A 24,472-nucleotide genomic window follows, 5' to 3' on the forward strand; every position below is an offset into this window, starting at 1 on the left:
CTAAGGACAGTGTATAGAGTGGTAATATTTTGGAGCAACACTTATCGTAGTGGGCCACACCCTCATATATATATCTCTCTCTCTACACATTTTTTGTCTCCCCAGCTTATTTTGTCAAAGCGACTGCAAGACACCCGAATTGTAGTCACCCCTGAGAGGTAGCACACTAACAGTAGCACCACTCAGTGTAGATATCATACACCACGCACAACACTTATACACCACGGTCCTGAAGTATTGCCTCGGTATCCTCATGAACCACTAGGGGAAGAAACATGTTAACCCAGAGAGTAGAGCACAATCTAAATTGAACAACCACGTGAGGGGCAGTGCCACTCCAGTTAGATATTTTAATGAGGTGGATTACCAACATAATAAAAACTATTGACTTGGACTATCTAACTTCTTTTCATTTTTAGCACTCACTACACCATATCTACACCACCCATGGGCCACACCCCCCCCCCCACTTCACCATGCGGCTAAGGAACAAAAGATCTCCGACAAAGAGCCCCTTCGCGGGTGCCCGTTGAGCATTGCAGCGCCGGCCCAATGAGGAGCAGGTCCATATGATGAAGCATGACACCTAGCTTGCTGGGTGTGTGAGGACCCAAGTTCCGCAAAAGCGGGATCCCCCATCCCTCTTCCTCCTTGATTTTTAGATCACACCACTTGTCCAAACCCACCACCACTCATTAGCTGGTGTTGGACACCTACCCCAGAGGACCAGCTCCCACTCCTTGGACCTACCTTGACTCAGATGGGCTAGGGTCCTGGAGCTCTTTAAACAAGCCCACACATCCCCCTTTTTGTTGAGAGATTCGGAAAAAATTATCCCACTCAATAATTCCCCATAAATTGTGGTTTAAATCATAATCAATCCTTTCCCAACTTATCCCCCCAACTGGAACAGTAGAGAGTGACTAATACATTTTGCAATGACCTTGTGTACAGCTGCCATTACCAGGCGCGGCCAGCACAGGTAAGAGCGGTGGGGTGGTGGGACAGGGCGAGGTAGGAGGGGAAGTAGACAGATTACAGGATAGGTAAAATTGAATGAATAAATAAATGAAACCACTTACCTTCCACTCCCCGCATTGCCGAGTCGGCGATGCGGCAAGCGCAAGGGAAATGGTTTTATTTATTTTTTATTTAATCTTACCTGTCCTGTCATCTGTCAACTTGCCCTCACACCCTGCCTTGCCCCCACCCCACCGCTCTTACCTGTGCCGGCCGCGCTTGCCCATTACTCAGACAATCCACCAAAGAGAGATATAACAGAGCTTCCTTTAAAGCAAAAATAAACAGCATCACAGTACACCAAAACATTCCCGAAATCACCACACTAATACAAGAAGGAAAACATTGAATACTGAATATGATCAAAATTTACACATACCACAGACTAGTAGCAAAAACAACCATAAAACATCCATGATATAACCACTTAACTCAAGAGAACAAAAGATGCATGCAGAAAGGGGCCATAAAAGCTTGCCCACGAATTACACACATCAGTGCAACAACAGACAACCCCACATATTATGTCTAAATATGTACCATATGTGACTTCAACAGTCAAATCAGTTCTTTATTTTCTCACTTGCTATAACCCCCATGGTAAAAATACCCTAAAATCCTTAATGCACTCTTCAGTGAACTTTTGCTTCTCCTTAAGACTGTGAACTTAAAACAAAGGGCCAGATGTACTAAGTTAGGATTTGCAAAAAGTGGTCTCAATTTGTGCACCGCCTTTTAGCAAATCCTATGGTATTTTGAAAACCGACCTATGTACTAATAGGTCGGTTCACAGGATACCCAAAAGCAGTGGTTTGCAATTTAATTTACTTCATGAATATTAATGAAACTGGTCGAATATTACGACCCCCTACGATTCACTGCCATCACAAGGATGGTGGCCTTCTGGGGAACTAATGGAAGATCCCACAGAGGATCAAGGGTTTGACCACGAAACAAGAAAAAGTTGTCAACAAGCAAGATACCAAATCCTCATTACCTGATACATTTTCCCAAGACTTCCAAAATCACCTGATAGCTGGCCACAGAGAACTCATAGCACATTCTGCAAAATTGGGAAAATGGCTGCTGGTTCGACATGATATTGCGGCATGGCCGAGTGGTCGGCGTTTGTTTTTATTTCTAAAGACACTCTGACAAATGTGGGAAGTCCGCATGGAATGATGGGGGTCCACGGAAAAATATTTATGGAAAACAAAATACCAATTTCCTTCTAGACTTGGACTTTTTCTTGCAGCGTGTACTTAATTTTCACTTTTGTTAAGGGGGGTTGATATTGCTGCGCTGCTGCAAAACTGGCCCCCATAGCCACAACACCGGCCCACTGGGAAAACGCCTGTTGCCCGCTATGGTCAGACCAACCTTGCCTGACAGCCATTCTCTCCTTAGAGGACCAAGGAATAACAAATCTCTTTGGGGCCCTTCTGATGGCATGTCAGCAGATGAAGGCTAACTAATCCCGGCCCTCATTATGTTTCTAAAAGCGAAGCCGGCAGCGTCATAGAAAACATAGCGGGCCCCTAACCTAGACTGAAGCAAGGGAACTTAGAGGTTGGTGGATGGGCCTTGAGCTAGTTTTTAGGAGATGCCCTCTCACCGCTAACTCCTACACGGCCATTGGGTTTTTTAACTAGTTTACTTAATTACATTAAACTGCTGTGATATTGTTTTGTCTGCATGTGCATAACTAGCACTTGTAATAATTTGTGCTTTCATGTTCCTTGATGCTGCTATATTTTCACCATCCAATATACTTTGCATTTATAGACTCAGTTGTGTATCTCGTCCTTACTCTGCAACACCACCCTTTGTGGGGATAAGTATTGCCACCATGGTTACTTAGGCTTGCCAGATTCCTCGTAAAGTGGGCAGAGGTGGTCAGAGGTGGTAAGTTTGCACCGCAGACTAGAAAGCATACAACTGAACTAAGGGGCTTATTTATAAGAGACCTGCGCCACCGGAGGGTCATTTTCCTCGACGATCCCATGGCGCAATCCTCTCAATCCTATCTATGAGGCAACGCAAAGCCACCCTGTGTCACACTGCATGGCCTCATAGATATGGAGTAAAGCAATGCAATGCAAAAATGCTGCGTTGCGTTGCCTTACTCTGCATCAAGGAGGCATTCCATGGGCTTCCCACGCAACACCCATGGGTTTTGATGCTGCCCCAGAGTTTCAAAATCAGTAAACCTGGGGCAGCGCCAAAACCTTATTCCTCCCCAGAGCAGAGGTAATGAGGAGAAATGTTTCCATTTCATCTCGTTTTTTCCTCTTTACATGTGTGCTTCATTCTGCAGCACACATAGAACGAGGAAAATGACTCTCTGGATTGGTTTTTATGCATGAAGACGCCCCTTCCTGCACGAAAACAATCCTGGCTACAACGCAGGCACTCTTGCACTACGTTGCAAGGGTGCCTGTGTTGGTGCTAGGCACCAAATTGTGCTGAACGGACAAGCTGAAAGGACAGGAATGCACCATATCTTGTAAATATGGTGCATTCCTGCCCTTTCGAAATGGCGTGGGGCACTACACTAAAAAGACCTATGCCATTTTTTTGTAAATGAGGCCCTACGTGCACCTCAGCCTCCGACAAATCCCTTGCCTGGCATTTTATCGGGACTGCACACTGAATGTATGTACTGTTGCAGGACATTATGCCTTACAAAGTAACCAGCAGCACACATAGGTATCTTGTTCTCAAAATGTCTGCCCATGTGGTCAATAGAATTCCCAGCAAAAGGCCCTGCCGGGTCCCCTGCGGCTGAGCATCTCACTAACATATTTTCTCCTGTGTCTTTCTTAATTCCAGATGAAATCGAGGTGCGTCTTATCAATGGAAAGGACAAATGCTCAGGTCGCGTTGAGGTGTTCTATGGAGGCTCCTGGGGCACAGTGTGCGATGACTATTGGAACATAAAGAGTGCGCAGGTGGTGTGCAAGCAGCTGGAGTGCGGAGATGCTGCTGCCTATGCTTCGGGCGCCTACTTTGGCCAGGGCAAAGGACCTATTTTACTGGATGATGTGGTCTGCAAAGGAACCGAATCCTTACTGTGGGAGTGTACCAACAATGGCTGGACAGTCAATAACTGTTACCATTCTGAAGATGCTGGGGTCATCTGCAAAGGTTATTTATGATTTATTTTGTCATGTCTGTTTTCAGCTGTATTATTGACTTCGAGGAAAGAGAGGAGTGGGCATTTGGGCATTAAACATTAAGCATTAGTAGATGCTGCTTAGGAGCAAATGAGGAAATAGACAATGTAATGGAGCACAGATGTCCAGTTGAGATCCTGAAGTGGGGTTATGATTGCAATCTGAGGTAAGCTTCATGTAGAAATATGGAGAGCAGCTGCAAGAAATTGAACCAGGCTGGATGTCACCGGGTCAGGTTATTAAAGAATGTGTTGGTCCGGAGCAAGGAGAGCTCCGTGCAGGGAGATGCTGCCCTGCAGCACAAGATAAATAGCACTGGAAGAATACCCAGGAGGTGTTGTGTAGGAAAAAAATGTGCCATGGTTTAGGCAGCAGAGCGTACATTGTGACATGTAAGGTGACAGTAGCGCAGACACAGTCACCCCCTGTACAGCCCTGGGGTGCTCGAGGATCCTCCTACCCTTTCTGCTGGGACTGCTCAGTCCAGGTTACAGCCTACTAACATGAAATAAACTCCTTTTTAACTTCCTGGAGTGGGGATTCAGGGTCAAATCCCGGTAAAGCAAGTCTGCGGTACCAGGCAGCTCTCATGCAGTTAACTCAATATCTTCTAGAACGTGGTCACAGGAAGACCACCATCCTGCTGCAGGTACTCACCCAGTCAGTCACTTGTAGGCTGTGTCACTCACAACTATATCTGGGCGGAGTTTGCAGAGTTTTACTCCACTGAAATCTGCGAACTGTCAGAAAAACTCAGCTGCGCTCCGCAGAGTTCCACCAGCATGAAGTCTAACAGCCTGATTCATCAAGCTAAATTGCACTTGCAAAGGGCAAGATTCTCAGAATCTTGCCTTTTGCGAGTGCAATTTTTGCATTTGGGATACATCAGCCCAAATGCAAAATTCGCTATTAAAGAATTCGCACATTTGCGAAGATTTGCATTTAAGGAATCTCTATTTGAGATTCCTTAAATGCAATTCATGAATCATTTTAAAATTGCGAAATTGCAATTTTGGGCCGCTATTTACCGAGAGGTCAGACCTCGTGGTAAATAGCAAAAACTTAGAAAAATGCATTTAAATGCATTTTTCTAAGTTGCATGTTACACACACACATGTCCAAACATGTGTGTGCGCAACACCAATGTAGATTACATTTCAGGGGTGCTACAGGGTGTCCTTTGGACACCCCTGCACCCTTGAAATCGCATCCTTATTTGCGATTAGCAATTTGCTAATCGCAAATAAGGAACATGTAGGAATCGCAATATTTTTTGCTATTCCTACATGAATCCCGTTTTGCAAGTCCTTAATAGCGATTCCTTATGAATCGCTATTAGGGGCTCGCAAAACGGGAGATTGATGAATCAGGCTGTAAGTTATGCTGCTCACAATGATTTTTAGCGCAGAGAGTTTGTCCAGCTCTGTAAAATCGGCAAAGGACAGATCTACACGTTGTGCCAGAGGGCGCTATTGCTTTCCTTCACTCGAGTAGACATTCTACTTGAGCGGCAGCTTACTCAATGCGAGCGGCAGATTTCTCAACACGAGCGGTCACGACCTGCCGCGACCGCCCGCACTGAGAAATCTTGCCAGGAGGGGGTCTGGCATGCAAAAATTTTCTTTTCAAGTTTTTGCCAACTTACCTTTGGCGAGCGCCGAGCACTGAGAGAAAAAGCATCGCTCAGCATCCCTTCGTGGGGTTTTTCGGAACGCTGCACTTAGTGGGCCAAACTCTGAGAACGCCACCGGCAGAGCGAAATTTTTCGCACACCCCTACTCACAAAAGCCACTACCTACAGGCGATGTAGGCTTTCCCTCCTTGTCATTCAGAGGATGTGATTCCCAGTTCTTCTGCCTGCGCGCAATAGCTGGTTTGTAGGATCATTTAACTCAAGAGAAAAATCCAAACACAAGCCCTTGTGCCTTATTACTGTGATTAGTGTTACTGTGATTAGTATTACTGTGGTAAATAAATAAATAATACCTCTATTTTTGAATGGATAAATGAATAACAGATAGCTCAATAAATAAGAGTCAAGATTCGAGGTAGTAGAAGTTTTGCAGGTTTAATGCAGCATAAGGACAGGAACAGGATAACCTGCACAGGAATAGGATGGCAGCGCTGCCGGGGGCAGGGTCGGAAATCGGCGTAACATTAAATAACAAGACATGATCATATATACTAAAACAGTTGCATTACAATACATACGATAGGCGGAGCAGTGGGTGTGGTCAATAGCAGTCGCGAAAGATAAGGGTGAAAGTAGGTGTAACAGAGGCGTATACATAGACATGTGATGCAAACATAACAGAATATGTCATGAATGGGGCGGAAACATGGAGGGGGCTACCTAAGGAGCCGGGACCTCTGACCTAATGGTGCGCGCAAACTGGCAATGACGTGTTACTAGGAGAAGCTGGGGGCTACGAACTCTGTGCTAGGAGCAGAGACTGAAGTCTGGAGAGTCAGGGCGACATGTACCTAAGCAGTATCTAGTATCTGATGTTTAGAGAACATGTTGATAGAATCCAAAAGTTATCGGGGTAAAGGCTAACAGACTCTAAGAATGGTGCCTGCATTATTCTACATGTAGTGCGTGATGAAGAATATTAAATGACCATTAAATGCAGTATTTCTCTAACGTGGAGACGTGAAGGCTAGACAATGACGGAAACTATTGATGCGATTCAGTAGCTTTAGGAATGCAGAGAAGGAGGACTGAACTGATAACTAGAATCATAACATACACTTGGCAGACTCAGAGGCAGAGCCAGGCTGAGCCGGGCACTGCGAGGCAGGAAGTAAGTGAAGGGTCGAGGATACAGGTGGGGGCTGTATCGCTCCTCAGCGAGGCTTCAGGAGACAGGAGCTGAATCTGGTGTCCAGGCCCTTTTGAGGCCTAGAAACGGGGACTTTACAATGGAATAACGTGTACACTGAGAAACGTGGCAACGTAACTTTACATAGGCCTGATATTCGTAGTATTCACGAGAACTGGAAACTGACATACTAGAGGTGGACACAACTGTAATTGCGTCTTTAATCGAACATAGGGAATACATATGCATATTAATCATGCACACATAACATATGATGGAGGACGCGTAGGGACACAGAACATGGCAAAATTTACTTTTCCACATTCCCTCCTTGTCACTACATTTCCATCAGGAAACATCAATATTCATGATACCATCTATCATTTCATACAGTATCATTTGCTCGTCTCGAATTTTCTGGGAACGGGTTTTAGAACGGGGCTTGGGACTAGGAATACAAGAGGTAGCACACATGCCGCAAATCGCAGGGCCACATTGTATACAGAGGCAGCAGCTGAATATGATCGCTACTGCAATACCTAGAAAGGACAAGACTTTCCATCCCCAAGCGGAAATTATATTCCAGAACCAACCGGACCATGTCCAGGTGCCTGGATCTTGGTGTAACAGATGGGCAATTTTATGGAGTCTGGTTATAGCTGAATAAACAGACGGCGCGTTATTAGGAATGAAAATGCAGCAACTAGATCCGATGACTCTACAGGCCCCGCCCCTATCGGCCAGTATGACGTCAAGGACGAGACGATTCTGTAAAACGACAAATCTCATAGCAGATTGCTCTTCGGTTAAGTTACCTAGAGCAGAGGCAGTCTCATTGATTACAGCTTCAAGGGTTCTGGTTAATCTACGAATTAGCTTACTATTCTGGATAGGTCCTATAAAGAAAAAGAAACCTCTATTGAAATCTGTATACTGTTCTAGGGCAGTTTCAGTATAATCGACAATGGGGGACTCCCTTCTATGTCTAAGGTGTACTAGATGTGTGTTTCTATGATAATCAGATGGGGCTAGGAAAACAGGTGGCAGTAGGAAGGCAATGTAACAGGTTCCCTCCCAATCGAGGGGCAGACGAACATATGCGGTCTGACCACAAATAAAATAAGAATGACGTGAAGCTTTGAAAATAGATTTCCCACTGTCACTATATTTGACAATAGTAGTACAATCACTATGTCCTACATGTACGGAACCATTATTTCTAACACATAATTCGCCTTTGACTGGTAGTACTGAAATAGCAGGTAAGTCTGGAGTGGAATCAGACTGAACATTCAGGACCATGAAATTCGAAGAATAATTACCTAAATTGTAAACTTCATTTTCTAGATCTAACCCTGTTCTGTGGGGAAGACCTTGCTTGTCTGGGAAACATGTACTGTTAAGAAAAGACATATCTGTTGAGGATGACGTTAACGTGGACCATGCTCCACACGAACCATTATGTGAAAATGGATAAGGAAAGAGTGGCAGAACTCCCTTCGGGGTCTGGAAAGGGGGGAGTCGACCACACACCCAACAATTAGTGGCATTGCTGGTCTGGTGTGAATAATGTAACATGCGGATGAAAGAATTGTTACGCATAGCGAGGCGGTAAGAGAGTTCATGAGGAGGCAGATCACTAAACGTGTGCTCTACTGTAGCATTAGAGGACTTATTTACATGAGAAACTGGAAAATACCGATAAAACGCATAACTGGTGCAGGAAATCATAACACTGAGAAATAATATGAAACATAGAAAAACGATACATCGGATTGAGTTTTGACTAACTCTCTCACTATGGGGGTCTATTTTATACATGTCAGAAACCGGTCTAACCGTTTCACCTAGGGGAGGACTTAGACAATCAAACTGGCTGACTTATTTTACTAGACCTTAACTTGAGTTTATACTCCTGTTGCGGAGTTGTCTCTAACAGGGAAGGTGCAGTATCATTGTCTTTTGCGGGACAGTCCTTAAGAATAGTACTTTGGCAGTCTTTTAAATGTTCGGAAATGTTCTTTGAAACTGGTTTCAATCCATGAAACCTTTTGATATGCGAAAGATGCACCCAGCCTTTGCGTCCCTCCAACTTCACGGCTGTACGGGTGGCCAGGAGGACCTGTCGGGGCTCCTTCCAGCGAGGCTCCAGCGGACTTGAGCGATCGAAATTTCGCACTAGGACCATGGATCCGGGAACGATTTCATGCGGTGCCACCTCGGTATTGTCTGGAAATGCGGCAGCAACCTGTGAACGACAAGAGTTGAGGGCAGACATCAAGGAAGCTAGGTAATCTGTCAGCATATTACTTGAAACATCGGTAATACTTCGGGGTCTAGGAGTACCCCACATGTTAGGGGGGCGGCCGAAAACGACCTCATACGGGGACAGACCTGATCTGGAATGTGCGACCATGCGCATATAGAACAGGGCGACTGGCAGAGCTATGAGCCAGTCCACACCTTTCTCTTGACAAACCTTTGCAATTCGAATTTTCAGGGTCTGATTATGTCTCTCTACGAGACCGGCTGCTTCAGGATGGCGTACACAATGGAACTTCCACTGGTACCCTAACAAAAGGGACACATGCTTCATGAGTTCAGATGAGAATGGCTGGCCGTTGTCAGAATATACGACCCTAGGGAGTCCGTAACGGGGGAAGAACTCACGAACCAACTGCTTGGCAGTGGTCACGGCTGTGTAGTCTGGAACTGGATATGCCTCCGTCCACCTGGACAAAGCGCATACAACTACAAGGACATACTTGAAACCTCGACATCGCTCCATCTGAATGTAATCCATCTGGAGGACTTCAAAAGGGTGGTCAGGGGGCTGGAAACCACCTTGTTCCACCGGGACACTTTTACCTGGATTAAACTGACAACATATCATACAGGTACGGACTTTCTGCTTGGCTGCAGCTCGTAAATGCTTGTTGAACCAAATATTCTGGATACTGTCTAACATGGCTTTTTCTCCTAAATGTGCTGGACTATGTGTGGTATTAATAATGACTTGAACCATAGAGTCGGGGAGAAACCATGTGGCTTTACCCTTTGTTACCCATCCCTGATCTGTCTGGACCCCTCCTTGTTCGGACCATTTCTTGATTTCATCGGGAGTAGCATGTGACTGGATATCTATGACATCTTGAGTAGGGTCTTTAACTGTCATACATGTACTCGGATCTGGAGTGTGTGTGTGTGTCGGATTAACTGAAGTGTCTGGAGTCTGAGCTGTAAGCTTGGCTGTGCGATCTGCTAGATCATTACCTTGGGAAATAGTGTCAGTAACTTTCGTATGTGCTTTGCACTTCATGATAGCAATGGATGTCGGTAAATGTATGGCATCTAACAGAGCCTGAATGAGGAGACCATGCTGAATCTTGGCTCCATGAGAAGTCATGAAACCTCTCTCCTGCCAGAGCACTCCAAAGTCGTGTACGACTCCAAATGCGTAACGTGAATCTGTGTAAACATTAACTTTCAGGTTCTTGGCGTGTATGCAGGCTTGAGTCAGAGCAACTAGCTCCGCTGCTTGAGCAGACAGGGTGTCAATACGGTGTGTTTCAATAACTTCAGTGTCAGTAGTCACTGCATACGCGGCTACTAGTTCTCCTGTACTAGTTCTCATACATGAACCATCCACATAAAGTGTCAGGTCTGGATCTGGTAATGGAATATCTGTCAGATCTTGTCTTGGCTTTGTCATGATGTTGACTACTTCCACACAGTCGTGTGTGGCAGAATTCGAAGTAACTGATGGTAACAATGTAGCAGGATTTAAAACGTTGCAGCGTCTGATTTCTATGTGTGGCTGGAACAGTGTCAATTCATAACCTGTTAAACGTGCAATTGTCAAATGCTGAGTTTGTGTTCGGTTTAAAAGAACTTCCACGGAGTGTGGGACTTGTACTGTCAAGGAATGTCCTAATACTATGGAATCACTTTGTCTGATAGCTAGTGCTGTGGCTGCAACTGACTTGAGGCACGCAGGCAGAGCCTGGGCTACAGGATCTAATGTGCTCGAAAAATAAGCACAGGGCTTGTACTGTCCTGCTTGATCTTGTGTGAGAACTGATAATGCTGTACCTTCACGTTCTGTGACGAAAAGTGTAAAAGACTTACTGTAGTTCGGTGTTGCTAGAACTGGAGCTTGACATAGGGCTTTCTTTAACTCATTGAAACTAAGTGTATGTTCAGATGTCCAAGGGAGGACAGTCGACACGGCTGCCTCCTGTGTCGTTAACTGTATCAGTGGCTTGGCTAGAAATGCATACTGAGGAATCCATTGTCTGCAGTAAGAAGTGAGGCCAATAAAAGCACGTACCTCCTTCTGGGTCTTGGGCTGAGGAAGACTCGCTATTAACTGGATTCGGTCTGGTGTCAACTGCCTACCCCTCTTGGACAGTAAGTGTCCTAAGTAGACCACTTGCTGGACACAGAATTGAAGCTTCGAAGGGGACACCTTGTGTCCCCTCTCGGCTAGAAAATACAAGACTGTAAGGGATGCTCGCTCGCAAGCACGTTCAGAACGGGCTGTGATCAGTAGATCATCGACATACTGGAGCAGGGCAGTGTCAGTTGGAATGTGAATGTTGTCTAGTTGTCTCTTGAGTGCTTGACTGTAAATACTAGGACTTTCTGTGAAACCTTGAGGAGCGCGTGTGAACATATAGCTCCTTCCATTTAAACAAAATGCGAAAAGAAACTGGCTGTCTGGATGAATGGGGACACTGAAAAACGCGTTCTTGAGGTCTATGACAGTAAAAAATGAGGCTTCTGAATCAATGGCTGTCAATAGGGAAGAGATATCTGGGACAACTGGGTACTGGGGAATAATACATTTATTAAGTTCTCGGAGATCAATCACTAAACGATATACTGGAGGTGCATTTGGATCAGTACGTTTCATGACTTGAATGATCGGAGAATTACATACATTGGAGTCAGTTTCTACAACTACTCCTTGAGCCATGAGCTCGTCAATAATTTTGGATAAGGCTGCTACAGCCTCAGGTGGCAATCTGTACTGTCTGATTCGTGGCAGGACTACACCTGGCTTGAGAGTGAGGGTGTGATTTGCATAAAGCCAACATCAGTTGGACCTTGCGCCCATAGGTGCTGCGGAACATTGGACAATCTGGGATCAAAATCTCGTAATACATAGTGACCCTTGAAGTCACGTAGGAACAATCGTATTCCCTCTGGGGAACAGCATATAACTGCACCTAACTCTTTCAGTGTCTTAATGCCTAATACATTTTCTGGACATGACTTAGTAAGTAACAGGTCAGTAGTGCGGGACAATGGACCTACTTCTAGAGTAACTGGCTTTGATATTTCATTTACAATAGGTTTTCCTGAAAATCCAAGGGAAACATTTCTTGAGCCTGAGAGCGGAGCCCCTGGAACTTCGGCGTGACTTATAGTGGTCCTACTTGCCCCTGTATCAATCAGAAACTTTCTGTCTTTCCCTAATACTTGACTGTGAACATAGGGACCTTCTTGATCTACAGGTATCTCGATGAGAGGCAAGCCTACCTCCCTCTCTAGGCTGTTTCATGAATACGGCTGATACTCTGGATACTCAGACTGTGCATACTGGTACATCTGCTGTGTAACATGCTGTGTTGCAGCGATGGGCTGCGGTGCTGGAACTGTCTGTGGTGCATTCTGTGACTGCGGTGTCTGTGTAACTTGTTCTTGTCTCGGCGGACGTGGTCTTTCTTTAGTCTTACCGGTAGCTATGTTGTGTTTCAGAACTGCACACTCGTTTATAAAATGACCTGGCTGTTTACAATAATTGCAGTTCCCTTTAACGGGAGCTGCAGGATGACTGGCTTGATTTGTACCCCTTTTCTGACTGTCTTGAGGAACAGATTGTGCAACTAGTACTTTCATTTTCGTGTCTTTCATACGTTTTCTCTCGTGATCTTGTTCTTCTCTGATTCTATTCTGGTGATATTGAAGCATCTGTAACATTTGGGACGGGGTATTAGCTTGCCAGGTACTTTCGACTTTCAAAACTCGATTCTTAATTTGTGGACTTGAATTCTCGACTAGTTTAGTAACAAAAAGATGAGGGTATGACTCGCTACTTGTCTTGAGGCCACTGTTTATGGTAAAACATTTTTCAAATCTGGAATAATAATCACTAGTGTCTTCGTCTTGTTTCTGTTTACATGCTGAGATTGCATCCCAGTCTTCCTTTTTAGTTGTCAATAACCTAGGCAAAACTTGTATTAATAATTCTGGTAATTCTTTACATTTATCTCCAAGACCGGTACCTGGTACTCGTGCCTTGTCTTCAGCTTCTAGAACTGCCCAATCGATCTTTTTCTCTCCCACCTCCCATTCTTTTTCTTTGAGTTTCTCATATACCCCTGCGGGCAACAGGACCTTTAACATTTTAATAATATCTGGATACGTGTATTCTCCCATACGGAGCATGTCTTTTAATTCTCGGTGGAACCCTGCTGGATCTTTATCATGACAGGGAATTAACTTTTTCATCTCTAAGAGTTCCATCTTTGTGATAGGGGTGTAAACAAACACTCGTTGCATTTCACCACCCTCTGTCTTAACTGGATGCACTTCTCGTAACGGATTCTGTCTGTCTATGTAAAAGGGTTTACTTTCTGGAGGTGAGACATGAACAAAATGCGGGTTCAAAAACATACTATATTTGTGGCGCTGTTCTAGAATGACACTAATTAAATCGGTACCTAAACCTTTCCATCTATACTGGAGTAACTCGTTCAGGACATCGTGTAACGGACCTGGATCAGAATGTTGACCCTCATACAATGTAATGAGGTGCTGGATCATATACATACCCACCAGTCGTTGCTCGGCTGGGGGCAATTTCAGAAACATTTGTGCCACTATTTCGTCTGGAAAAGTGGTAGAATCAGTAATCCATCGGACTGCTGATCGGACTAGTTCTTGTTCATGCATGGTATTTAACTCGCTATAACCGATTCGTGATTTCAGAATGTGATCGGTAGCTTGAAATACTTGTTCCAGAGAACCTTGTTCTGGTGCTGGATGATGAAAAATTGACTTGTGTTCTAGGCGCAAATGGCGATCTGGAAATCTAGATTTTCCTACATACGCTATTCTGTCGGGATTCTCGTCCTCTACCTCTTCTGTAGAAGAGTCATTTTCTTTCTCGCTTACTTGTGCTTCTTTACGTTGTTCGTGTACCCTTATTATTTCTTTACGGATCTTCTTGTACATACTCTCTATACTACTGATGGTCTTATGCTTACCCTCGGCTATATTATCACTCCACCTTGTCAGGATTTTCATTTCGGCTCGATCTTTGGTCGGATAATCTTGTTCCCTTATTAGACAATTAATCAGAAACTTTAATATCATGAGCTGGACTTCAACTTTTCTTTGGCTCATGACGTCACTAATACTTTCTGGATCATTCCCTGTACGGATGAAACGATATATTCTGTCTAGATCTTCTTTCATATCTGGTAGGGTGACTAGATACTCGGTCACCTTTCTCACGCGTAATGAATATAAAACCATACTATCCTCGCCTGGGACTGGATCATAGCCACATTCGGTAAGGGCTTTTCTTATTTCTGCAACAGACTGATATCTGGGCGTACGCTGTGACGCTTGTGCATGTAATTCGGCTAACGTTAAACGCTTGTGTGGCGGCGGGGTTTGAGGAGGACCTCCCCCTGCGGCCCCTAAACTAGAGTCGTCTACTGATGCTCTTCGTCCTGGCAGAGTGGGAAATGGAAATGCAGGCTGGACTTGTATGGCGGGCTGGACCGGGGGTACCGTAACAGGTACTCCGGTGTCTGGAGGAGCGGGAAGTGCCTGATTTACAGGGACTGGCGGAGTAGGAACAGGATTTGCATATTCTGGGACTGTGTCGTCCAAATAGGACAAAATGAAAATATCAGCTGCGGTCGGTTTGTGACGTAGCTTGGTCGGAACTAATGGTGGCGGGAAATTACTGGATGCCTCCGGGGTCGCTTTTGGCAAGCCCTCGGCAAGAAGAGGATACATACCCTTAATAAGAGCATGCCTCTCTCTGTCTGACTGTTCGGTTTTAACTCGTTCACCTATCTCGATTAATTCCCTTTCTTGGGCTCGTTCTAAGGATTCTCTACTCAATTCTGACTTTCTGATTTCTTTTTCGGTTCTTTTATGAGATTCTTTGCGCCATAACTCAATGGCATCTTTCTGTGACTGTCTGGCTTTCTTTTTCCATAATGCTTCTTCTACTCGCATGATGCACTCGGCATCCCATGTGCCTGATACAGGCCATCTATACTTTTCTTCTAACTGTTTGGTATACTCTACCCATAAATCTAGATATAGTATGGCACTTATGCCATGCTTTTGATACATAAAATGACCTGGACTGTCCCTAGGCGGGACAGGAACTGCTGCTTCTAGCAGACCTTTTCTGGTTTTTAACTGACGCAGTTTTGAAAAGAGCGGCATGACTGAACTATAATCTGGACACAACACAATACACAATAAACACGATAATTACTTCACACTCATACCACGACATTAAAATACATGAATAACATTCAGAATAACAGTTCGAACAGAATACTACCTGGAATACGGGAAACAGAATACATGAATTTTCTCGAGAACAGAACTGACTTAGAACAGAAACTAGATGCACTGCTGAAACAGTACGAAACTTACCGGTCTCATACAGAGACACGTCAGGACCCGCATCCACCGAAGTGGACACTTCGTTTGTGGGTCTGTGTACCACCAACCCACAGACCAGAGTCAATTAGATTGACCCTGTCTAGATACTACCCCAGCAACGGTACTCACCGGGCAGCAAGAACGGAAGGCCTCGGACTGGACTGGACTGCTTCGACGCCGGATGGACGAACTTCGGACTTCTGTTACGGGTGGGCCTCCGGATACCTCGGACCTTGGACTCTCGGCTTGGGCTCTGGTCGGGACTCGCCGCGTTCCTCCACCGTCTCGTCTGGATGCTGGACCGCCTCCTCCGTCTCCTCCGTGGGCCTGAGGGATACTTAAAGCAGAAATATCTGCCGGTGCGCAGAAGAGTTCCGTCACGACTGCAGAGGGTCAGGGGGCCGGCGTGGCTTCACCGACGCGTGGGGAAAGGGCAAGTCCCTATTCGGGCGCCATTATGTGGTAAATAAATAAATAATACCTCTATTTTTGAATGGATAAATGAATAACAGATAGCTCAATAAATAAGAGTCAAGATTCGAGGTAGTAGGAGTTTTGCAGGTTTAATGCAGCATAAGGACAGGAACAGGATAACCTGCACAGGAATAGGATGGCAGCGCTGCCGGGGGCAGGGTCGGAAATCGGCGTAACATTAAATAACAAGACATGATCATATATACTAAAACAGTTGCATTACAATACATACGATAGGCGGAGCAGTGGGTGTGGTCAATAGCAGTCGCGAAAGATAAGGGTGAAAGTAGGTGTAACAGAGGCGTATACATAGACATGTGATGCAAACGTAACAGAATATGTCATGAATGGGGCGGAAACATGGAGGGGGCTACCTAAGGAGCCGGGACCTCTGACCTAATGGTGCGCGCAAACTGGCAATGACGTGTTACTAGGAGAAGCTGGGGGCTACGAACTCTGTGCTAGGAGCAGAGACTGAAGTCTGGAGAGTCAGGGCGACATGTACCTAAGCAGTATCTAGTATCTGATGTTTAGAGAACATGTTGATAGAATCCAAAAGTTATCGGGGTAAAGGCTAACAGACTCTAAGAATGGTGCCTGCATTATTCTACATGTAGTGCGTGATGAAGAATATTAAATGACCATTAAATGCAGTATTTCTCTAACGTGGAGACGTGAAGGCTAGACAATGACAGAAACTATTGATGCGATTCAGTAGCTTTAGGAATGCAGAGAAGGAGGACTGAACTGATAACTAGAATCATAACATACACTTGGCAGACTCAGAGGCAGAGCCAGGCTGAGCCGGGCACTGCGAGGCAGGAAGTAAGTGAAGGGTCGAGGATACAGGTGGGGGCTGTATCGCTCCTCAGCGAGGCTTCAGGAGACAGGAGCTGAATCTGGTGTCCAGGCCCTTTTGAGGCCTAGAAACGGGGACTTTACAATGGAATAACGTGTACACTGAGAAACGTGGCAACGTAACTTTACATAGGCCTGATATTCGTAGTATTCACGAGAACTGGAAACTGACATACTAGAGGTGGACACAACTGTAATTGCGTCTTTAATCGAACATAGGGAATACATATGCATATTAATCATGCACACATAACATATGATGGAGGACGCGTAGGGACACAGAACATGGCAAAATTTACTTTTCCACAAGGAGATGGTACCGGTGTGCACCAATCGCACCCTTTTCAGGTGCATCCAGCAGACTGCTGGGCCATGTGCTGGATTACAAAACATGTTGTCCTCAGTGCAGTTTCAAACTTGTGTCTGCAGTCACAAACCCGACGATTCGCAAAATCACAAAGTTTGTGACCGCAAAATTCCTTTTTGCAGATTACAAAACCCCATTTTGCAATTTGGAAAAGTGTTTCGATTTGCAGAAGTGGTTTGCGTCTCATTCCGATATGATATCGCAGTTCGGAGTGGCTGTGTTTGAGGTTTCCCCTCTCAACTATGAAACGCGGGGAGAAGTTTCAGTTGTTGCTGTCACCAGTTTTTGAAAAGTTAACTGACTCTTCAAAGGAGGTGGCTACCATTTGCAAGGGTAAAGCTGCCCCCATTCTACACGTTTCCTTTTGGCTAATGTGTCACGCAGCCTCGAGGGGAGGAGGCAGTGGTCCCTCACCACCAATGTCTTCCCAAACAGAAAACACATTTTCAAGGCAGTTCCTGTTCGTTTGAACAACAGGGGCTGCTTTAAAAAATATCCCACAATGCAGCTGTTCCTTTCAAGAACAGATGTACCTGTGTACTTGTCCTGTTGAGAATTCGAATGCAGGGATTGTAGTCCAACAACCCTCCTTGTGTAGCCAATCGCTAGTGTTTGCAAATAGCATCCTGTCTAATTAATCTTCATTCAGTAGTTCTTGTGCTTGATCATGTTGTGACGCAACATAGTATTACATAGGTCGCGTGGCGTGGATTCTATATTCCACTCTTAAGGGCCTTCAATATCAGAAAAATCCAGGCCAGCTTTGTATTAGCTCCAGCTTCTTAAAACACAATATATATGGCTGATGATACATAAATTACTCACTACTGAGATGCTATTAAGGAACCTAGTAGGGAAATGATTTGTTGTAATATAACATATAGCGTTTAATTATAGTAGCTATACCAAGATTGCGTTATATTAGTCAGATGTACGATGTACAATTTGTGGCAACATGTCATTTTATGAGAGTGTTATTAAGTTTGCACTTTCAGAACGGACGTTGGCACTTTATGTTTAATATTTAATCATTTTTAATTTTGTGAATGTGTTTTGCTCTGCATATATGGATGGCTTTATTTGGCCCTCAATTGCAGTTCTATGTAGTAGTAATACAATGTACATTCATTGATATATTCTATACAATTGAGTGAGAACTATAATGTTATGCTGCTATGACTATCTTTGCCCATTTTGAATGTTTACAATGATGTTTTGATTTGTTTTACCTGGCTAGTTCATAGATAGTACTATGTCATTTTAATTATTGTTTTTACGATTGATTTAATTTCATTTTGTATACATCTTTTTATGGTTGCATAAACCGAATAAAGAATATTTAAATGAAATAAGGGCACTTGGCAAAATGACAGGCAAGTCGGAAGTAGTCAGCGCAATTTAGGCACTCATTACTTGGACTTGCCTCTAGGTGCGTTTGGCTCTGTGGGTTCTAGAGGGTGTAACAGATTCCGAAGTAAATGCTGCATGGGGATGTGACCTTCACTATTTGCATGAGCTGAACTACTAGTCTATCTGCTCTTTTACACTGGTCAACAGCAGGAGGGCTGGGTAATGTTACAGCAGCGCCATTAATACTACATGCATCCCTCAGTCAGCTGTCTCAATCCTTCTTCCTTCAAGAGATATATCTTTTAGGGTGAAATGTAATCTAATCCATAGTCTTCTGGTAGTGCTGCAAAGGCATTGTGCGCTGTGTCATTGTTTTTAATGTGCATTGCAATTCAAGAAATAACATTGGACTTTTTTTTCATCCCCTTAGATTCACAACTAACAGCAACAACAGTAATTCCACCATCGCCCCCAGGTAAGATCCTCCTGATGGCACCTGGTACCTTCGAGGATTCTTCTCCCTCAGGGGCGGAGCTGTACAAGAATAGATGGTGGGAGAAGAGGGCAGGATAAGGGGGCCTGTAAAGGAATGAGTGGGATGGGGACCAGAGAAGAGATGCACTAAGGGATGCATTGATGGGCTACTAGGGGATCTAATGGAAGGCAGTGGGGTGGAGAGACACGCGGAGGAGTGGAAGGAGCGGAGGAGTGGAAGGAGCGGAGGAGTGGAAGGACATAACAGTATGGATCGGTGTAAGTACTGCAAAGGATAAGGTGGACTGAAAGAATAAGTATACTGAACCTAAATCCATTCATACGTCCTTGTTCCCTTAAATGGTAATGTCCATCACAGGACAGAGGGCAAGTTTCCATTTCACTGTAAACCATCCGATGTCACATGATGTCACATGACCTGTCTCGCAATCAATTGAGGAGGGGTCCGCTGCCTGCAGTGAGGAGACCATCAGTGTCTTCTCGTCTGCCGCCTCCTATTCTTCCCAAGAAGAAACATTGGAATAGAAATGACATCATGTGACTTTGTATCAGGAGCAAAGAAATGATTGACACACATAAGTACCAACCAAATCACTTCAGCTCAAGTGCCAACGAACTTATTCAACAGTACTTGAACAAACTGCAAGTTTTGCAAAACTCTGCAGCAAGACTTTTTTTATTGGAACTTCCCAGACACCAATCAGTCTCCTGTGCATTAAAAGACCTTCATTGGTTGAAGGTCAAACACAGAATCACGTTTAAGGCACTTTGCCTTACTTACCAGCCCTTCATAACTCAGGACCCTTGTTTCTGGAAAAAGCCTTAACCTGGTATACGCCTACTAGAAATGTAAGATCGTTAGGTGCTGTTAAAGTCAATGTTATCACATTCATAAAAGCAAATTGGGGAGGAAGCAGTTTTGTGGTGCGAGCATCCAGAGCTTGGAACCTTCTCCGCTTAAGGATAGCTCCCTCCCTTCTCCAATTTAGAAAGCATTTAAAGACATGGATTTTTAATCAGTAGGTTTTCCCCTCCAATCTTACGCAGGCTCCATTGTTATTCCCCGGACTAGCGCCAAGACACCTCTGGGTAAACGCTCTATAAATTGGCTAACATAACATAACAGCTTTGTAGTGGGCAGGAACAATTTTCGTATTTAAACTAAAATAATACATTTTCGGCCAACGAGTCCTACTCAGGTCGTCGAGTGGCCCTAATCATTCCAGATTGACTGTCCCAGGTGGAAAAGTTAATCTGCCCCGTGTGAGGCCCCAGTAGCTTCTTAAAACGTGTTCAAACAAAGTTGTCCCTATTTATTGTGCCTCACATACCAGAATCACGGAGATATCTCACTGACGATCATTCAGTGCAACTCCACCAATGCCACCAACCTACTTTACTCATGCGTGCTATCTACCTTTGTATCCACGCCCACCCAGTAGCGGTTCCTGGTGGGAGTACAACCGGGCGGTGACATGGGGAGGGGGAAGGGCAGGATGGGTGGTAGTAAACACCAGAATATGGATGAATGCAGGTAAGTTGACAATTAAATCAATAAAACAAATTTCGTTGTGCGCGCTGCTTCGCATTTGGCAATGCAGCGCGCATAACGGAATTTATAAATCCTGATTTATAGATATATACATTTATTATCTAATAACTGAAATGTCAAGGAAATTAGGTTCAGACCTATAGACCGCGAAAACTAGCCCTCTCTTTGCGTGTTTTACATTATGCTTCAGAAAACATTGTTTCTGCCCTTCACTTTGGGTGAAAGAGAAGAGATTTCACACTGAGTCCAAAAAGACCAGTAAAACCTGCTGAACCTGTTCTGTAAGGGGTCTGATCTCTTGTTCTCAGCCTAACTATCCAGTATATTTAAACCTGTACTTAACAGGGATCAGACATTTAATTTGCAGACAAGATTAACTAGCGTGATTGTACAGAGGATCAAGTATCACGACAAATGTTGCTCATTTCCAAAAGGTAATTCATGCAACCATGGTAATATTATACGGTTCCCACAAAAAGTAGGACTGCATATTAGGACAACAGAAACTTCAGAATGTAGGGACTGACTCCATCTACACCATCAGGAAATGTCAGCCTAATTCCTAGCTAACTCACAGTGCCTCATCTAAACCCTAACCTTCCCAAGGTGGCAGATGATATTGGCAACCTCAAACATGACCACTCTGATTCCCAAGAAAATAGTGGCAACAGATCTACCCTTTCGCTTTTTTTACTTTAACATGCCAAAGGTAAACACATGAAAGACACGAATGAAGGTTTCCAAACATTTATTGTAACAAACATATTCTTCCATACAGAGAATGGGCTGTGATAATTAGGCAGATGAAACAAAGCATTGCAACCAGCATTACTAACATGGTGAATAGGATAAACAATCCATCCATGGCACACCTATGTGGGTATATTTCTTTATATTTCTACCCATCGCTACCTACACTCTGAAAGCATAGAGGGAGAACTCTTGAAGGATCGCCCAAACCTCTATGCCTGGGTAGGTGTGCCATGGAGCCGTTCAGATGTAGAGTATGCTATCGTCCTCTGCAGGTTGAAATTGTGTCCAAAGTGCTCCCCTTACCCGTGTAGGGCAGCACACCGTTTATATAAACAAAACCACACTTTCTTTCAGGCACAGCTCTTATGTGACAATATGTCTCGGTTTTAGGAGCTGTCTCCAACAGACAGAACAAGCACTGGAACATCGTGTGCTATGTTCCTAGACTTGAACACAGAAGACAGATTACATGGCATGGAAATAAACAGCATGTACAGTGCATTCTCAGTATATTATCATGCAAGCATAAAAACACGTAAAATATCTTTATCAGAAAACCATGTCAGCCTAAAATGTGCAACCATGATTGAAACCCAAGTCAGGCCCAAGAGGGCATTTCAACAGTACCAATTATTAAAATATACCTCCCCACCCACGTTAACAACCCAGGAAATTCCATCCCTAAACTTCTGTTGGTTACTATGCTATTGTCTTAGGTGCATTCCATACTCACATTGTATAATTTTATTTTGCATCTAGACCTCGCCTACAATATATCGCTCACCAGGTGAGCATAGGATGGGGAAATGAACTCCTGCTTTCTAGCCATTATCTATTCTCATGCCTAGTTATTATGTTTCTGTGTTGTTTCTCCTGTATTTATTTATTTTGAATGTTTTATAGAGCGCGAACAAGATCCTGACGGATATCAGAGCACTATACAACCTTTAAAAGTTACTTATACATGAAATATAAACATAACCACACATATGTACACAGCATATTGTAAAAGTTGCATAGTAAGATGTATCATCCAAATGTCTTGTGGTTGAGTGTGCGTGTGCATCTCGTGACAGTGTTTCCAAAGACCATATTCATGTGAATTTGGCCATGAGGATGAATTTTACTTCCTTTTTAAAAGAGGTAGTGGATGGGTTAAGTCTGGTTTCTGGGGGTAAGGCATTCCATATTCTGGGCGCCATCCCAGAGAAGCATCTGTTATAAGTTTTTTTCTTGTGGAATTTTTGTGGTTTCAGTAGTAATTTTTCAGCATTTCTTGAGGATCTGGATCCACCCGAGATCGTCAATTTCTGTGCCAGGTAACTTGGTGTCTTGTGATGCATGGCTCTGTGCGTCATGCACGCAATTTTGAATTTAATTCTAGCCTCCAGGGGTAGCCAATTCAGGGATTGTAGGTCCGGGAAGATGTGGGAGCTGCGTTTAGACCCAGTTATGAGTCTTGCTGCGGCGTTGATTGATGCCCCTCGTGGTGCAGTTGATGGTTTGGGTAGGCCACAGAGAGAGACACATCCGTATTCCACTCTAAGAATAACCAGAGCCTGTACTGCTTTCTTGAAGTCATTGTGTGGTAGGAAGGGTTTCAGTTTCCTCAGTGTGTTTATCTGGAAGTTTGCTCCCTTTGTGGCACTGCTGATATGTTTTTGCATGTTGAGGTTACTATCTAAGGTTATTCCTAATGACTTAGCTGAGTCCACGATGGTGGGTTGAACGTTGAATGCCGTAATATGTTTGGTCCATTCTTGCATTTTGGGGATTTGGGCCGGAGGAGCTATTAGTAACAATTCAGTCGTTAGGGCATTCAATTTGAGATGATTTTCTGCCAGCCAGGTTTGGGTATTCCTAAGCACTGTATCAAGTCGTTTGATATCCTCCAGGGTGTGCATCTTGAGGTATAGTTGTGTGTCGTCTGCATACATGTGATATTGCACGTTAGATGTTTGTAGAATTTCGGTGAGAGGTTCCAAGAAGAGATTAAACAATGTTGGGGATAATGCGGATCCTTGCGGGACTCCCAGGGATACTGGGACGGGCTTGGACAGGGCGTTGTTGACTTTGAATTGTTGTGTCAGATTTTGGAGAAATGAAGTGAACCAGCTTAGCACTGTCCCAGATATGCCCATTCTGTGTTTCAGGAGGTCTAGCAGGTTCTCATGCTTGACAGTATCAAAGGCCGAGGAGAGGTCAAGTAGGATGAGTAAACATGATCTGTTTTGATCAAGTATTTGCAGCGCATCGTCAATAATATTTGTCATGGCTGATTTCGTACTATGGCCTGCCCGGAAACCTGATTGGTGTTTGTTGAGAAGGTTAAAGTGATCAATATGATTCGTTAGCTGAAGATGCACACATTTTTCCAGCAACTTGGCTACGGTAGGGATATTGGAGATGGGGCGGTAGTTGTTTAGGTCCGCGGGGTCTGCCGTGGGTTTCTTTAGAATGGGTGACACCTGGCCTACTTTGAGGAAATCTGGGTGCACCCCTGTTGAAGTGAACTGTTAATGATCTTGGACCAAAGCGGTAGCAGCAATGGAGTAAGGTCTTTGACTGCGTTTGCCGGAAGCGGGTCAGAAAAGTGGTTAGCGGGATTCAATGCACAGAGTATATTGCCTATGGCATCTTCAGAGTAGAAGGTAAACGATGACCAATCTGCATTATTTTTTGGGTTGGACTTTGATGGGCTTTGGCATGACGCGGTTTGGGGCGACGGAGGAGTTTGTGCATTCATTCTCGTGTATAAGGTTAGATCCTTAAGGAGGTCGTTCCTGATGGTATCAGTCTTCATGGTGAAGAAGGTGGAGAATTCTTCACAATTTGGCTGCGGGCATTCTATACTTCGTGGATGATGAGGTACCTCCTTGGATTGGGTTTTGATCAGTTCAAA

The 24,472-nt window shown here is 44.3% G+C and overlaps 1 protein-coding gene across 1 annotated transcript in view; it reads left to right on the plus strand.

The window, feature by feature from the left end:
* Positions 1–24,472, plus strand: part of LOC144752614 (scavenger receptor cysteine-rich domain-containing protein DMBT1-like) — a 1,037,642-nt gene that overhangs the window by 94,544 nt on the left and 918,626 nt on the right. Inside the window, exon 5 of the mRNA XM_078640493.1 lies at positions 3,864–4,167. Within this exon, the coding sequence (XP_078496619.1) occupies positions 3,864–4,167 (304 nt within the window). The remainder of the gene's footprint in view (positions 1–3,863; positions 4,168–24,472) is intronic.

This window comes from Lissotriton helveticus, chromosome 5_1 (assembly GCF_964261635.1).
Source record: "Lissotriton helveticus chromosome 5_1, aLisHel1.1, whole genome shotgun sequence".
NCBI classification, from domain to species: Eukaryota; Metazoa; Chordata; class Amphibia; order Caudata; family Salamandridae; genus Lissotriton; species Lissotriton helveticus.